Below are 16,833 nucleotides of genomic sequence, written 5' to 3'. Positions count from 1 at the left end.
CCGTGGGCAAGAACCCAGAGAGAATCAGGTAAAGAAATTTCAGTAGAATTACAGTTAACTTCACATTTATTTATTAAAAAAAAAAAAAAAAGAAATCCAAAGCAGTGAGGAAGAAATATTTCCTTTGGCCTGGCTCGGCGGGTCCAGAGCCCTCTGAAATGCAGCCTTGTCTGCAATTTTGAAATTGCTCTGCAAATGTAGACAAGGAGCTCCTTTCTAGATTTGCATATGTAAATTATTTTAACCAGCAGGATCTGATGTCAGATACAAAACTCAGAGACACAGATGCCTTGATTTGTTTGAAAACAGAAACGAAAAGATAATTCAGGAAAGGTAAAGGGTGCTCATGCGCGTGCGTGTGTGACACACGCAGAGTGTATATTCCTGTGTTATTTCTAAAACATCCTCCTTTGCATGGTTTTCAAATGGCCACTTTCTTCATTCAAACATTTGCATAACACATTAGTAACCAAAAAGCTTTTAAACAATGAATGCAGTGAAAAAAAAGTGAAACTAAAATAAGTAAGAGTGGTGGTGTTTATTTAAAAACGCTACTGGTTAACCATGAAGTTGTTAACCAGATTATCTGTCAAATCTGGGTTGGAATTCTGTTTGTTCAGTTTTAATATGTCATTTCAGATGATACCATTCACATCTGTGGGAAAGACAGAAGTATACAACTGTCAGGCAGAGACCCATGTCCAGAGAAGGAAGGAGGGGGATTTGTTCACGTGGGGTGTGGTTGATTTTTTAGCCCAGTTTCAAACAAAGCCCTGAAATTGCTAACACTCCATATTATAAACTAAATTCCCCCAATGCTTTATTGTTTTATGCCACTATCTGCATGCTTATTGCATTTCATATGTGCTCAGTAAACACAGAGACATGCCCAGATTGATCTTTTTAACTGCTGCCCTGAAGTTTGCTGTGTGGTCAGGGAGGGGAGTGATGCGCTCCATTGTTCCCTGCTCTGATGTCATGTTCAGGCTTTGCCTTGGTTAAACACGATTCAGTTTACTGGACTGCAGCAAAATGTCTTCAGGGAGCACAAATTTATTGTTGTAGCAGAGATGGAAAAAATAATGTGAAAAAAAAGAAGACACAGGAAAAGGGCTTAAATTCTGGTGAAAATAATTGCCACCTATATTTTTCTCTACGCTTTTTCAATAGTGGATGGGCAGCTTTTTCAGTAGTAGATGTGCACAGTCGTTTATATACACACACAAACTGCATAGCTCAAGGGTGTGTTTATTTTAATCTTGGGAAATAGGACGCTGAGATTCACTATCAGGACTTGCATCATCACAGAGATCTCTCCTAAACATGCAGTTTTGTATCACATTGTTCTTTCTTTTTACTCACATTAACCACACACGGAGTCCACATAATGGGTCTAATCCTGCTGGCTGTCCAGTGCTGTTAATGAGAGCTAAAGACATCAGGCATGTTACAGGATCCAATAGTAAATTAATTCACTTCCCCAGCATCTGAAAACTGTACGTGGGGATGGGGGGGGGGGAGAAAGGGGGTGGCCTTTTCATTATGTTGGGAGATCCTGAGAAGGAAAAGAAATATGAAGGCACTGAGTGGTGAGAAGAAGGTTTTCCCTCCTCCTCCCTCCCTCTCTCCCTGTCTCCTTCCCTCCCTCCTTAAAAAATCCCCAGGGCCAGGCCTTCCCAAATAGGGACAGTTGGCAGGTATGTGTTAATCTTGTTCCCAGCTTTGACGGAGCCAGGCACAGAGGCTCACCCAGTCCTTTCAAGGCAGTGCTTCCTGTCCTTCAAGAGTTAACCTTCTCTATAACATTTATTTCACTATCTCAGGGAAAAAAAAAAGCCTGCAGAGCTGAGAGGCTGCAGATCACAAGGCCATTCTGATAGCCTCCTGTCCCCATGGCAACAGCAACGGCATTTATCAGTTCCTTATGAGAGCAGGCACAGCAAATCTGCATTGCACATGGCAGCCTTCCAGCCTTTCAAATGAAAGAGCACTTTGAACTGCTGCCAAGTGTGGAAGGAGCAGAGCTGTCAGGACTGCTTAATGCTGGCAGTTTGTACTTGGAAGCCTTTCAGTTCCCAGAATCCTTCAGCCGTGGCAGCCTGCCAGGTACTTAGCGGAAGCTAAAAACTAACCCCCAGACCATTCACTGCAGTGCACTCAAAATTTTCCACATGTACCATGTCACAAGTGCAGACTGTACAATGAAAGCAAACGCCTTCTGCTTGGGGTTCTAATTTTATTAATAATCTAGGAAAAAGCAATCAGAGATTAGCTGGCTGACAGCTCTACAGTATAGGCACTGTTTGTAAATTGGGGGCGGGGGGGAGTATGTCAGATGTGTATTTCATCCCTCAGAAATAGAATCAGCTCCGGTAACAGCTCCGGCAGCAGCAGCTCTGCACAGCCCCAAATTTACATGCAATACCTGAACACGGGGAGATGGGTGTTAGCAGAAGGGAGACTGTGCAGATTTACAGGGGAGTGTTTTTAGCAATCATGATCAAATGCCTAGCAGTGAGACATGGAATAGAAACAGAAGACAGTATTGCTGGCTGGTAAATATTTTCTGCCCTTACCCTCTGCATTTTGCTGACATTGTGAGACTCTCGGAAACGGGCTGATGAATGTAGCACAGAACATGGCTCTTGGTGGGTTTCCTTTCAATGAGGAGTTTTCGTGTGAACTTTTCATTGTTTTGCATTACCCAGAGCACAAGCACAAGGGCTTCTATTGGCAGAGGAAACAAATTGGCACAGTTCTGCTTTTTCTTTTTTTTTAATCTGCACCAAGATCAAGGGCAAGGGCTTCATTTTCCAGCACTAGTCATAAGCCTTTAGCACAAATAGAATGAAAATTGTCTGTCGCTCAGGCACTTGGACAGGGTTCAGGAAAACTACGTCTGGCGCTAATTCCAAAGGGAAGGTTTGGTTCAATCCAGCATCATTAATTTCAGTAAACTGTTTTCACTAGTCTATATCCCACTGTTCAAACAGCTGTTTATTATCTTTTACTAAATTATATCTTTTGGAATAGAGAGTAATGAAAATTCCTTATATGACTTACATACATATGTATAGTCTCACATGTATGTATAAATAGATACAGTATACATGGATGCACTCACATTTTTTTACTTTCCTGGTTTTTCTCAACAAATGCTTGTTTCTTACCTTGCCTTCCTGTTACTAAATAAATTTCTAAAGCCAAATAAAAAAGAGTAAAAATAGCCCAGAAGGCAAAAAAGAGAGAGAGATATGAAAAAAAACCCTGGAGCAAAGACAATCTCCACAAATTTGTGAGTTTCACCACAAAACAAGGAAATGCAGAGCCTCTTTTTCAGCTTGCAGCTATCTTTGGCTGCTGCTTGAAGACTTGACTTAATTCACCCAGGCAGTAGTGTCTAAAAGTAATACAGCAAAACAGTTAATTTTGGCACTTAGTCTCCCTTAGGAATTTTACCAACAGTCTTTGAAAAGCACGTAAATGATCCTTTTTTTCCCCTCAGTTTCCCCCCATAGCTCATCTTGATATGTGCTCATAAAAGAAACTGCCTCCTCCCCCCTGTTTCTATTCTCGCCCTCATCCAGTGTCCATATCATCCTTCTTTCAATAACAATGTTAATCAGCATTTATTACATGGCCTTGGAGAAAAAGTAGTTTAGTTTTTTTCAGAAGGCCTCATGACAGAGGAAAAGGAAGTTATGCCATGTGAAATAACTTAAGATTGTGCAGCTTCTTTTCCTTTTCCCCTCCCTCCCTCCCTCCCTCCCCCCCTCCCTCCCCCTTCCCTTCCCTTCCCTTCCCTCCCCCTTCCCTTCCCTTCCCTTCCCTCCCCTTCCCTCCCCTCCCCCTTCCCTTCCCTTCCCTTCTCCTCTCCTTCCCTCCCCTCCCCCTTCCCTTCCCTTCCCTTCTCCTCTCCCTTCCTTTGCCCCTTCCCCCCTTCCCCACTTCCTTTCTTTCTTCCTTCCCTTCCTTTTCTTTCTTCCTTCCCTTCCTTTCCTTTGTTCCTTCTCTTCCTTTCTTCCTTTTTTTCCTTTCCTTCTTTTACTTTTCCTTCTTTCTTTCTTAGCTGCCCACCTCCTTCCCAGCTCCCCCATTTTTTGGAAAACACAGTGAAGTTTTGTTCAGTTCTCAAGTGTTATTAATCACTGGTGGAGGCCAAAAGCAGGGATATTTTTCTTGGCAGCACATTTTGATAAACAATCTGTGTATGGGGTGAAGGGAGGGGGGAGCCTGTCTTTCTGGTAACTAAGCTAATGTTTGGCAGATTCTTAACTGTCATGAAAGTGCAAGTGGCTCTCAGTGGGAATAGCCTTAAAAAAAAGTACCGATTCAGTTGATTCATTATTGTTGATTGTTTACTATGTCCACAGGATGTAAGATGAAAACAGTCCAGGGATAAAGTAAAAATAACAACGGTGGAAGACCCACCCTCTGCATATCCCAGCCTAGAACATGCTACCTAGTCGCTAGCCCCTTGTGAAGGGAGCAGAATTAATTACAGGTGTCTTATTTTGCACTGTGAGATTTGGCAAAGGTTAACGTGTGGAAATCTGGGCTCGCGGGTGGGTTTAAAAGCATAAAGACAGCTGTAGCAAAATTGATTTGGGGTGGGTCTCCAAGAGGACGCTTAACTGCTTTCCAGGGCCAAAGAGAGAGGTTGGGCTGCAGAGTGCCCCTGGCTGGACACATGGGGTGGTGGTGGCCTGGCTTCATCAGCGGCTGGGCTGTGGGCAGGGCAGCCTCCCACCCTCCGGTCTGTGCCCTGGGGTCCCCTCTCCGGCAGCAGTGTGGAAATGGGACTGGGAAAACCACAGGACGCAACAGGCAACATCCCTTAAGAAATGGGTCCGCACTGCAGATCAAGGAGAGAGAAAAAAGGAAGGAAGAAAAGAGGGCAGAGTTCCTAGATGGTAAAGCGATAAGGCTCTGCAAGTCAGCAAGGCTCACTACCTGAAGAATGGTAGGAAAAACAGAATTATGATGAGATGAGAATTGAAATGATAAACAGAAACACGTACTTACACTCCTATTCTTTGTACCTAGGTGTTTTGACACTTCCTGGCAGCTCCTAGTAGAAGAAAATAGTGTTTAACTTTTAATTTGACAAAATGATGCAACTCCTTACTGAAGTGTTTTGTGTTTTGATTTGCTGAACACACTCCCTTTACCACCAAGTGCTCTGTTCACTGCTGATCTCTGTGTTGAAGCTAGTGATTCGATTGTGATAGATTCTATTTTATTTGGTATACTGAGGTAAATCCATGTAAATCACACTCTTGGGAGTGCACTTCCCTTCTGGTTCTTGTATTTTTTTTTCCAGTTATATCTGCTGCTTTGACTGCTGAGAAAAAAGCCATTTCTGTAGGTGAGTGCCTGCAGAAGAACCAGCTGACGTGACTGCTGCACTGATCAGTACTGAAACTTCTTAGAGTGAGCGAGAAAGAGTTAAGCATATTCCCAGGCTGTTAGCATGTAAAGCCAGACCAGACCATTAGTTCCCAAGCTGCTGAGATCATGGGATCCTAATTATTACTGCTTGCAAACTTTGGGGCTGTCCTATATTTCACATAATTAACACGGGACTGCTGATCAATCAGTACTCCAGTATCAACAGTACTCCACCCGCATCCAGATCAACAGTAATCTTGTATTTTGGGAGATCAGGCATGGGAATGGCACAGAGCAAAGCCTGACAGACCTGGGGTATAGCCAGGCACCTGGGTTTTGTCACTTACTCCTTCACAGTGTGTTGTACCCTTTGCTTCTCATAGCTGCTGGTGGCACTAAGAAGGGTGCTGGCCACCCCCTGCATGCTGTGTTCAGTATGATTGTTTTGACTCCTTTGTTTAAATTAGAGCTTCACCTGCTGTTTTAATGTAGCACAGATGTGTATATGCCTGTGTGTGCTTGTGTACTTCCAAATAAAGAAGGCAACAGGAATAAAGGAAAAGGGATTATCAGATGGCAGTATTTATCCTAGCGCTGAAAGGAAGGAGTTAGTGTATTTCACTTCTGATAGTGAAAATTATATTCCTTGTCCCTTGGGACTACTGGCAGGTTGTAAACTTGGGGCAATCTCCACCGAATCCCTAATGCTGTATCTAAAGTGCTGACTCGTGTTCCTGTACAAAAAAGCAGTAGCCGGGTAGCAATTGCTTGCAGCTCCGTCCCTCCTTGTGCGCCCCTCCATCCTCTTATTAAACAAGCCACTGTCTGGGGGGGCTCCTACGCTATTTTCTGTTTGCTCGCTTCTTTCTTTCAGTTAGCCAGATCAGGCACCTGAATGGCTACATTGTTTGGGATTCCTCTTTTCCTTCTCCAAAAGTAATTTTAATTCCTGGATTATTTCAGAGCTAAATAAATACAAGACATGTTTAGTATAAATCCAGCAAGAGCGATCTGGATTGCTCCTGCCCTGCCATTCACATGGCGAAGGAGAGGAAAGGCGGAAGTGAGCAGGAAAGCCCGCTGCTACCCTCTCAGGGACAGTGCTGCCATAGACGAGAGCTTTGTGACATTGCCACTGTTCAATCTATTTTCCCCTACCAGATTAGATTGATACTGACAACTCGTTCCCTGTGAAGGTGCCACAGTGTGGCATTTATTTGCATTTACATTGCAGTTCTCTTCATCAGTCAGCTTTGCAGAGATCACCACTGCTGCTGGCCATATTGTTGCTATGCTGACACTTCATCCTTAAGTGCTGTTTGCGTAACGGTACAGTACGTGCCCATGGCCAAAGTTTAAATCAAAGTTTAACATTACAGAAAAAAAACAAACATATTTCCACAACTGTGTATCCTGCAAGTAAAAGCAAAGGCAGTTTGGTTGGGTCACAGATGCTAATCTCTTCTCTTTTTCTGTTCACAAACTATAAAGGGAGTTGACAGCACCTGTAAATGGTTTTCTGAGACTAGATTATATCTAACTAAGGTGGTTATTATTTACACCCACTATAAAGGCTGCTCTTGTGAGCCAAGAAGTCTGTTAATGTGAGGTGAGTGTTACCAAAAAAGGGCTTTCTTGCAGGAAGATTCAGTGGAGCAAGGAGCCAGGGTGAGGGGTGGTTCAAGCACACAGACTGCCTTGTCATGTTGTTGGGTTTGTATAACCCGGGGACTGAAATGCAGTCGGGATATGCTGCAGACCTGAATTCCCAGACACTCGGGATGAAGGGGAAAACCTCAGCTCTCAATTTTTTTAGCAGGGGCTGACCTCTTCCCACAGCCCAATTCTGCTGCTCCTATGAAGATCAGCACGGGGCAATAAAAGGATAGGAAAGGAGGTGACCTTCCAATATGAATCAGAGTGAACAACGCTTGTTTAGTCAAGTAAAGTCATATTAAAGTAGAAATCCTGCAGCCATCACTAAATCGCTGTGGCTGGAAGCAAAGACGTTCACTTTGACCAACTTTCATGTGCCTTAGTGGAAGCCTGCTTCTATGAAGCCTCTCTAATGGCCACGGTTTAGGTGTGAAATTTCTAAGTGTGAAATCCACTCTCCTTCGGTGCATCTTCTTCAGCCAATTTGCATATAGGAGACTCACATAACTCGAAGACTTTTCTATCTCTACTCGCTGCTTTGACAAGCTTTCCATGGAAAAAAAGTCCCTTTGTCCGAATTTATTTTGTTACTGGATTTGGTCCTACCATTTCTGTAACCTCAGCATATGCATTTCCTTAAGCCTTCCCTGTAAAATAATTCCACTCACATCCATATCAAATTCGTTTGTCAGTTTAACAAATTATAACCAGATCATATAAAACGTTTTAGACAACTAAAAATGGAAATGAGATGCAGTGGCGATAAGAAAGGAATTATTTAAATCAACAACTTTCTGTCGTGTGAGTTTTGAAGCGTTATTAGCCGAATGGAAGGTATCTTTCCTGCTCGGTGCCGCATCGCTGCTAGCGTTGGGTGTGCTCAAGGGAGCCGTGGCACCGCGCCACAGAACCCCCCTACTCCCTTTTAAGCGCGGAGGGAAACCTGGAATGGACTAGGATTTCGGCGTTTCTAGCAACAAAGGAAGAGGGGCTGAACAAGACATCCGCCAGACGCAGCCAGCCCGGCGGAGGCTCCGCACTCCGGAAGCGGGCGAGTCTGCCCCGCCGCGGGCACCGTGCGCCCGGGAGCGGCCCGGGGACGCGGCGCCGGTGGCCGCTCGCAGCGCAGCACGGCGGGTCCCCACCGGACCGCGTCCCCGCGGTCGAGGTTATTGTTCTTTGGACGGGGACCGCGATGTCGGTGTTTGCAAAAGCAGCCACAGAGTGCTGCGAGAGTACGAGCGGGCTGTGCAGAGCCCGTCCCGCCAGGCAGGGCACCGGCAGGGAGAAGGCACCCTCGGGAGAAGGCAGGCTGCCGAGTTTTGCTTTCCTCCCAGTGAAATGCATTCTCGGCTTATTTGCATTGAGCCGAAGTTCCTTTGAGTAATTTGCCTGTTAGCAGTGTTATGCAAATGTCAGCAAGCTAGAGAAGGGTAAATAGATAAAAAGCAGCCGTGCGTTCCGTCTCCTAGCGCCGGGAAAACCCTGTGTCCCTGTGCATGAGCGAGGTGAGATCACAGCGGTTACTCACCTGCCCGGCCGCTCCTACCCCCCGAGCAGCGCACAGCGCTGTCTTTCCCAGCCCAACCTGAAGCACTCGGCAAACATGGCCGATTTAAACAAATCAAAAGTGGAAGAGCTTCTGATGCAGTCACGGGCTCACAGAAACTGTGTCATTCTGTCACCGGGATCACTGAAAGAGAAACACGAAATCGGATATCGAGGCGGGATCCCCACCCCACCCCCTCCCCGTTTGCCTCAGCAGCGTGGCGCGCGGGAATCCCACCGTCAGCCTCGGTGGCAGGGGCAGAGCGGGGACAGAGCAGGAAGGCCGCGGGCTGCGGCGCCCCGAACCGAGACACCCGGCTCGGGAGCAAGCCCCGCGCACACGGGCGCGCGCTCCCTGGCCCGCGGCTCGCGGCGGGGCACCGCGGCGCGCGCAGGGGAGGAGAGGAGGGGGCCAGGGCGCGCGCTGCATTCAGGTTTCCAAACATAGCCGGCAGCGCGGGCTGCCCGCGCGCCCCGCCGCGCTCCAGCTGCCGCCGGGCAGCGCGCCGGGCATGCGCGCGCCGCGCAACAAGTGGGCTCCGCGCCGGCGGCGTGGGGGAGGGGAGCGGCGAGCGGGGCGCTCGGCGGTGACGCGGCGCCCCGCCCGGAGCGCGGCGCGGAGGAGGGGGAGGGGAGGGGAGGGGCGGCGCGGCGCGGGGCGGTGCGGGGGGAGCGCGGCGCGGCGGAGGGGGGCGCGCAGGCACACGCGGCGGCGCGCAGCACCCCGCGCTCGGACTGCGAGCCGCGGCGAGGATGTGAGTGAGGAGCAGGCGGCGCCGCTTGGCACGCTCCTGCCGCCACCGCTGCCACCTCCGGCGGGACCGGACAGCTCCGTGCGGGTACCCCTCTTTCGCTCGCGGCAGTGGATCAGCACGTAGCGAAGTGCGAGCTCGCGAGGCAGCCACGGCGGGTGGAAGGTGACCCCCCCCCCCCATCTTCCTCCGTGCACCTCCGCCTCCTCCCGGAGGAGGAGCAGCAGCCGCGGAGAGCTAGCGCAGGGAAACAGAAGCGGCTAGAAGGCGACCCCCACCCAGCCCCCCGGAGGAGCGGGAGAAGTGGTTCCCACCCCACCGGGGAAGCAGCGGAAGGACCAGGTAGAAGAAGCCTCTCCGGCAGCAGGAGAGAACTAAAAGCAGACGATCCCCCTGCTACAAGGGGCGACAGGATCAGGTACGGAAAGCCACCTCCCTTGCAGCCCGGGGGGGAAGACGGAGCCAGCCCCGACCCCGGCGGCAGCGGCAGCAGCTCCCCGGCCAGCAGCACCATGTCCGCCGCGCAGGTGTCGTCGTCCCGGAGGCAGTCTTGCTACCTGTGCGACCTGCCCCGCATGCCCTGGGCCATGATCTGGGACTTCACGGAGCCCGTCTGCCGGGGCTGCGTCAACTACGAGGGCGCCGACCGCATCGAGTTCGTGATCGAGACGGCCCGGCAGCTGAAGCGAGCGCACGGCTGCTTCCAGGACGGCCGCTCCCCGGGACCCCCGCCGCCTGTCGGCGTCAAGGCAGTGACGCTGTCCGCCAAAGAAGCGGCGGCAGCGGCGGCGGCCCAGCAGCAGCTCAACCATGTGGATGCCTCTTCCAAGGCAGCCTCGGCGGGGCTGACCCAGTCCAGCCTGGAACGCTACGGGCTCAGCGCCGCCGCAGCGGAGCAGCGCAGCCGTTTCGAGTACCCACCACCGCCGGGCAGCCTGGGCGGCAGCCACGGCGCCCGTCTACCCAACGGGCTGGGGGGCCCAACGGCTTCCCCAAGCCGCCTGAGGACGGGCCGCCGGAGCTGAACCGGCAGAGCCCACTCCTCCTCCTCCTCTTCTCCTCCCGCCGCGGAGCGCACGGCGGGCTGGTGTCCGGCCTGCCCCGGGGGCGCCGGCGCCCAGATGAACGTGCCCCCAAACCTGCTGCCGCAGACCCTCCTCAACGGGCCCGCCGCCCCTGGCGTGGCGCTGCCCCCGCCGCACGGGGGCCTGAGCGGCCGCGGCGGCGGGGGCCCCCCGGCTCCCTCCGCCTCCTCCCAAGGGGGCACCTGCGGCGGTGGCGCCGGGGGGAGGCGGTGGCTCGTCCTCCGAGGCCTGCGGCAAGCGGCCGGGCTCGGTGTCCAGTAGCGACCAGGAGCGGGAGCTGAAGGAGAAGCAGCGCAACGCGGAGGCTCTGGCCGAGCTCAGCGAGAGCTTGCGGAACCGGCCGAGGAGTGGGCCAGCAAGCCCAAGATCGTGCGGGACACGCTGCTCACTCTGGCCGGCTGCACCCCCCTACGAGGTGCGCTTCAAGAAGGATCACGCCCAGCTGGGCCGCGTCTTTGCCTTCGACGCTGTCTCCAAGCCGGGCATGGACTATGAGCTGAAGCTCTTTATCGAGTACCCCAGCGGCTCCGGCACCGTCTTCTCCAGCGCCTCCGGAGTGGCCAAACAGATGTACCAGGACTGCATGAAGGACTTCGGCCGCGGCCTCTCCTCGGGCTTCAAGTACCTGGAGTACGAGAAGAAGCACGGCTCCGGCGACTGGCGGCTCCTGGGGGACCTGCTGCCCGAGTCCGTGCGTTTCTTCAAGGAGCTGGTGGGCGCCGACATGCTGCCGCAGCCCTACTTGGACGCCAGCTGCCCCATGTTACCCACGGCGCTGGTGAGTCTCCCGCGGCCGGGGACTGGGGCCGGCGGGGCGCAGGGCACGGCCGCCGCCTCCCGGGGACCCGGCGGTGGCGGCGGTGGTGGCGGCGGGGCGATGCGTAAGAGGAAAGCCTCTCCCGAGCCCTCGGACTCGGCTGAGGGGGCTCTGAAGCTCAGCGACGAGCAGCAGCGGCAACAGTGGATGGCCAGCCAGAGCGAAGCGCTAAAGCTCACCATGTCGGCCGGGGGCTTCGGGGCGGTGCACGGCGGGGGCCCCCCGCCGCCGCCGCCGCCGCCCCTCGGGCCTCACTCCAACCGGACCACGCCGCCCGAGTCCGCCCCCCAGAACGGACAGTCCCCTATGGCCGCGCTCATGTCGGTGGCCGACACGCTGGGCAATGCCCACTCGCCCAAGGACGGCAGCTCGGTGCACTCCACCACGTCCACCCGCAGAAACAGCAGCAGCCCTGTGTCGCCGGCCTCGGTGCCAGGCCAGCGCCGCCTGGCCTCTCGCAATGGGGACATGAACCTACAAGTGGCCCCTCCTCCCCCCAGCGCCCACCCCGCCATGGACCAAGTGCATCCCCAAAACATTCCGGACTCCCCCATGGCCAACAGCGGGCCCCTGTGCTGCACCATTTGCCACGAACGCTTGGAGGACACCCACTTTGTTCAGTGCCCCTCTGTGCCCAGCCACAAGTTCTGCTTCCCTTGTTCCAGAGAGAGCATCAAGGCCCAAGGGGCGACTGGCGAGGTCTACTGCCCTAGCGGAGAGAAATGCCCTCTAGTCGGTTCCAATGTGCCTTGGGCGTTTATGCAGGGCGAGATCGCGACCATTTTAGCTGGGGACGTTAAAGTGAAAAAGGAGAGAGACCCTTGAGTAGGAAATCCAATCCCTTCAGACTCCTGAAGATGTAGAATTGTGAATATAACAAACTGCAAAAGTTAGTCTTATGTATAGACATTATTTTCGTCGTATGTTTCTATATTTTGAAACAAAGGTATGTACTCTTCTTCATTTGAAGGATAGAGCTGGTTTTTGTTAAACAGAATATAATATTGTTTGGTTACCACATAATACCTGTTCTCATTTCTTTGGCAGTGTGTTGGCTAGGTACAAAGTTAATAGCCCTTAGCGATTACCTGCTGCTGGTGTGTATTTTTGTAAATGTATGCACTTCTCTGAAAGAAGAAGAAAAAAAAACACAAAAAAGGAAAAAAAAAATTTTGCCAAGGCCAGTGTTGATGCCTAAAAAATTGCTACAAAAATGGTGACAGCTTATGTTTGACAAGCCCTGAGTGTTAGTCTTTCACCTTCTTTTTTTTTTTTGGTTTTGTTTTTTTTTCTGTTTGTTTGCAAAACGGTGGGGTGGCTCTTGGGGGGGGGGGGAGGGGTGGTTTTTTGTTGCAAGTTTGTAAGGAAAATGTTTCAGTTTGTTTCTATTGATCTGAACGTTTTTAATCTTCATGTGTTTTGTTTTTGCTTTTATTGATGCACGGATGCTTTTGAACAGTAGAGCAAAATGCTGTACATGAAAAACATGCTCTGTTTGTCCTTTATACATTTCTGTAGTTAACAGAACACTGTAATGTGCCTTGGAGCTTAGTAAATTGTAATAAATTCAATTGATATTAATACTTCTGGCGTAGCAAGTTTCATTTTTCTCAGAGCACAGGCAGCATGCATGAGCCATAGTGCCTCTTTAAAAGTTTCCATTACCCCATGAGCCTGCAGTTCCTTGTGATAATTGTGGCACTTGTACACACATTTTCACATACATATATGTAGTAAGATGATGATGCTGTTATCAAACTTATCTAAATCTTGGCACTGCGCCTATTTACATTTCACCTTTAATGTTGCAGTAACAGTTGCTGACTAAGCATTTTCTATTTACTGTTTCTGCATCTCATTTCCTCCTCCCTTTCTCCCCCCCCCAACCCCAGCTCTCCAGCTGCAAACTCTTTGAAATACAGGATGCATCCATTGACTGTGCAATTTAATATGGCTTCAGAACTGAAATGAAGCTCTCTTTCACAAAAAAAAAAACAAACCCAGTGTCACACGGTTAATAACTTTAGTTGATTTTTTAGTAGTGTTTGTTTGTCAAAGCTAGACATCAGCCATAGACTCGTGGTGAGGCAGATCTGTAGTTGAGCACAGTGCAGAAAAGCGGAGTGGGAAATAACAGCTTCTGCAGTTGGTGTTGCAGCTGATGAGTAGCTACCCCATTTAGGCAGTGGCTTTCCGTAACTGAGTTGGTGAACAAGTCAGGGGTTGTTCTGTGTTTTCAGATGAGGAAGCTTCCTTAAAGCACTGAACTGTAACACTTTCCTTTTGGCAATGATCATGTGGGATTCTTTGTATAATTAACTATTTTATGTGATATTGGCATTTTCTGGAGATAGAGGAGCAGTGCAATACCTGTTAGTTTATCAACAGGCAAAGTAAATACACACGCCTTATACTAGGTAGAAAATGTAAACAAACCTAATATGAACTTTGTCCTTTTCAGTGAGGCAGGTGGAAGAACGGGAGAAAACCCAAAACAAAACCAGCAGCTCTGCAGAAATCCTTTGCAGTTTGACCAGCAGAACGCAGAGCTGTTCCAAATGCAACAGTGTCATAGGTTGTGAGCGCTGAGTTTTGTTGAAAATTAAGGATCCCTACACTCCCCAAAGCCCCAAAACTGTAAAGAGAGGTGCTTTTTAAAAGTCTGGATGACATTTGGTATCTGCTTGCTCCTGAGACATTTTTCATCAGTACTCCTGGTGGAAAGATGGGAAAAGCCTGGAGACTATATGCCTTGTGTATCTATGGATCTTTGCTCTCTTGTACACATACTCTGGCTATACTGGGTGGGTGGGTTATGTTTTGAGATTCTGTCGTTGCCATCACTGTATCTGTGATTTCGGACAATGTCTTTATATTCTTTTTCTTTCCATTAAGTGATACATTGGTGCTTAAAAATCTTAAGAGCGTATTGCTCTTATGTAATGAATTGGAGGGAATAATGCAGGAAAAGGATGGTTTGAGTTAATTATTAGATCCAATGTATGCCTTTTGAGCTAATTATTGGATACGACATACGTGGTTTTTAGAGTGTAGATTTGTACTGATCCTATTTTCAATTATTTCTAAGAATGCAGTTCCCACATAGCAGTTTATTTTTAAATCATGAGATGGGGAGACTAACGTGGTGAGCTCATGACTGGCAGGGAGGAAAACTGTACACATGGATAACACTGGAGTTTAAACCAATGAAGAGAGCAGTAATATTCATGTGTGAATTGTAAATGCCATTAAAAGAGACAAACTATCAGGTTTTCAACGTTTAATTATGTCACAGAAGTGCAAATACTCTGATTTATATAAACAGAACTACTCCTGTAATCTTGAAACCAGTCATCAGCAGTTGGAGTTAGACAGAGCCCCAGCTGGTGGATTTCTTTAATTGCAGAGCATTCTTGAAAAGCTCTTATACTCAGAATTTTGGAAACATAAGCCCACTTAGGAGACTCATTCCTTTGATTCCTCGGTGGCAAAGGAAAGGTAAGGGGCAGTAGACATAGGTGGAAAATAAGCTTGAAGTGAATGGTAATAATGCAGTTAATTAAAGTTAACCGTAGCTACGGGGCATTTGTTGTGTGGAGGTTTTTTGTAACCATGTGACCTTTTCCTTTACTCTAGCTCATTAAGCAGCCAGTCTGGGCGTATTAGGCAGTACTGCTTTGAACCCACTCCATAGATTCCTCTCTTTCTGAAGATGTTCACAGCTGACAAACAAGCTGTAACCTTTCTTCAAGATAGAGGAAAAGGGAGCTGCGAGCGGGTCTCCTGTGCAGAGATCCAGCTGATGGCTGTGTTTCACAGTAATGCTCCCCTCCCCCCCCCCCCCCCCCCCCCCCCCAATATTTGCCAGTTATTTAAGGTAAAGCCCAATGTTTGCTTGAATAAATGGTGTAAATGAATTTATTTGTCCAGGTGGTCATTTGTTGTGCTCTCATTCCTTCTGGTTATGGGGAAGTATTTAAATAGTTTATTTTCCCAAGGAGGGTTGATTCTTTTTTCTTTTTTTTGTTCTTCTTTTTTTTTTTTTTCCCAGTTATATTATTCTGGACATTTCTTTTAATAGCCTTGTAGCCTATTTTCTAAGAAATGGGTTAGAACATGTGTGTCACTGGATGTTTGTTTTTTAAGCGTTGGCAGCTGTCTGTGGAGATGGAAGTGTTTGTGCAGTGAGGAGATGCTATGTCCATTTGGGGGAAATACTACACAGTTTCATCAGGAGCTGAAACTCACCAATGCTAACTGGTCATTAGTACAAACCTTGTAATCTTTTTTATTTGCTTAGCAATGTTGTGTGTATGAGTATATCCCCCCCTCCCTCCCCTCTAACATTTGAACTCCAAACTAGTCAGGACTAACATTGTTTTGAAACTGCAATCTCTTCAAATGGGCTGGCTGCCAGCATAGCTTTGCAGAGCTGCACCAGTCACTGGAAAAAAGGGTTGTCTGCTTCTTTACATGTCTTGGGAGCTGAGTTTTTCTTCCCCTCAAGGGAAAGGGCTTTGTCTGCTCAGAGCACTCAGGTTCCCAGCTTACTATGCAATAGCAGCTCCGAAGCTTCCCTCTTCCCTAGGTCTTGCCATTTTCTTCTATTTTGTGGTATGCAGCCATTCTCCATTCATAGTAGGATGGTTCGTGTTGTGCATTAGCAGCCTCCTTCTCTGCCAAAGTGACACATCCTGTAGATTTGCAGCAGAGTACTGAACTGTCACTGTAATGCTGACTCTTGTAAGGCTATTATTGAAGCAGAACAGCTTCCTCCTTGGCGTTCTGCCATTGGAATCCATTACAGCATGGATTTTCTACCCAAAACGTAGCTTTATACCTACATAGTTGTCCTTACAACCATCCCCTGGAAGATGCAGAAGGCATAGTTATACCCCCTGTACAGAAATAGATGCCGCTGGGTTTGTTTTCCAAGCGTCTGAAAACCATGCACTGAGCTTGTGTTGTTTCAGCCCCTGCCTTAAAACCTGTAATGCAGACTAGGAATGGGAATACTATACTAATGGGATGATCCAAAGAGAACTGCAAACAAGTTTTCTTCTCTGCTGTATGTCTTAAAACAAGAATTAGGTCTATGTACTGAGTGAGGCTACTACTGGGCTTCTCAGACAAGCCAGCCAAACATCTCTCTCTCCACGTGTTTGCCACAGGGCAGCCCAGCCCCATGCTGCTGGCTCTGACTGGGAGGCTCTGCAGGAGCCCAGCTCTTCTTCCTGGGAACGGGATCGCCTACTTCTGAGAGAAGAAACACAGAAGATAACGTGTCATTGCAAGTTTCTGACAGCAAACCCACTCTTTCAGCCATTCAGGGAACTGTAGAGTGAAAAGCAAAAGGGCGCAGTTAGACATGTGAATGGGAGGGGGAGGATGCTCGTCACTAGTCTGGCCGGCCAGTACGGTCTCTGACTGGTTGGACTGGCTGAGCCACTTGCGGCTAGGTAGGTTCAAGATTGCAGTGTCTTACTACTGTGCTTGGCTTGACGGAATGAGCCAGCCACGCTGGTATCAGTGTGCGCTGCTGACAGCGGCTGCAGTTACTCTGAACTGTATCCCCTCTCCTTCA

At 49.2% G+C, this 16,833-nt stretch overlaps 1 protein-coding gene and 1 long non-coding RNA gene across 2 annotated transcripts; one reads left to right on the top strand and one right to left on the bottom strand.

Annotated features, from left to right (window-relative positions):
• Positions 1–1,186: 1,186 nt before the first annotated feature.
• Positions 1,187–8,822, bottom strand: LOC133274451 (uncharacterized). The gene is made up of 3 exons (XR_009745151.1): positions 8,579–8,822; positions 5,026–5,071; positions 1,187–2,727 (listed from the first exon to the last, which is right to left on the bottom strand). It is a non-coding gene; the product is annotated as an uncharacterized LOC133274451 (long non-coding RNA).
• A 581-nt stretch (positions 8,823–9,403) lies between these two features.
• On the top strand, positions 9,404–12,832 carry IRF2BPL (interferon regulatory factor 2 binding protein like). Its single transcript, XM_061463641.1, is given in 6 exon segments — positions 9,404–10,316; positions 10,319–10,448; positions 10,450–10,590; positions 10,592–10,770; positions 10,773–10,837; positions 10,839–12,832. Coding segments are annotated over 6 exon segments (2,208 nt in total). The 5' UTR covers positions 9,404–9,859; the 3' UTR covers positions 12,075–12,832.
• The last annotated feature ends 4,001 nt before the right edge of the window (positions 12,833–16,833 follow it).

Source organism: Pezoporus flaviventris, unplaced genomic scaffold (genome assembly GCF_033815535.1).
Source record: "Pezoporus flaviventris isolate CSIRO_AGI_PZ_B2104156 unplaced genomic scaffold, CSIRO_AGI_Pfla_v1 ptg000036l, whole genome shotgun sequence".
Taxonomy (NCBI): Eukaryota; Metazoa; Chordata; class Aves; order Psittaciformes; family Psittacidae; genus Pezoporus; species Pezoporus flaviventris.
Note: the sequence above shows the minus strand (reverse complement) of the source record. Positions and strands in the feature narration are given on the sequence as shown.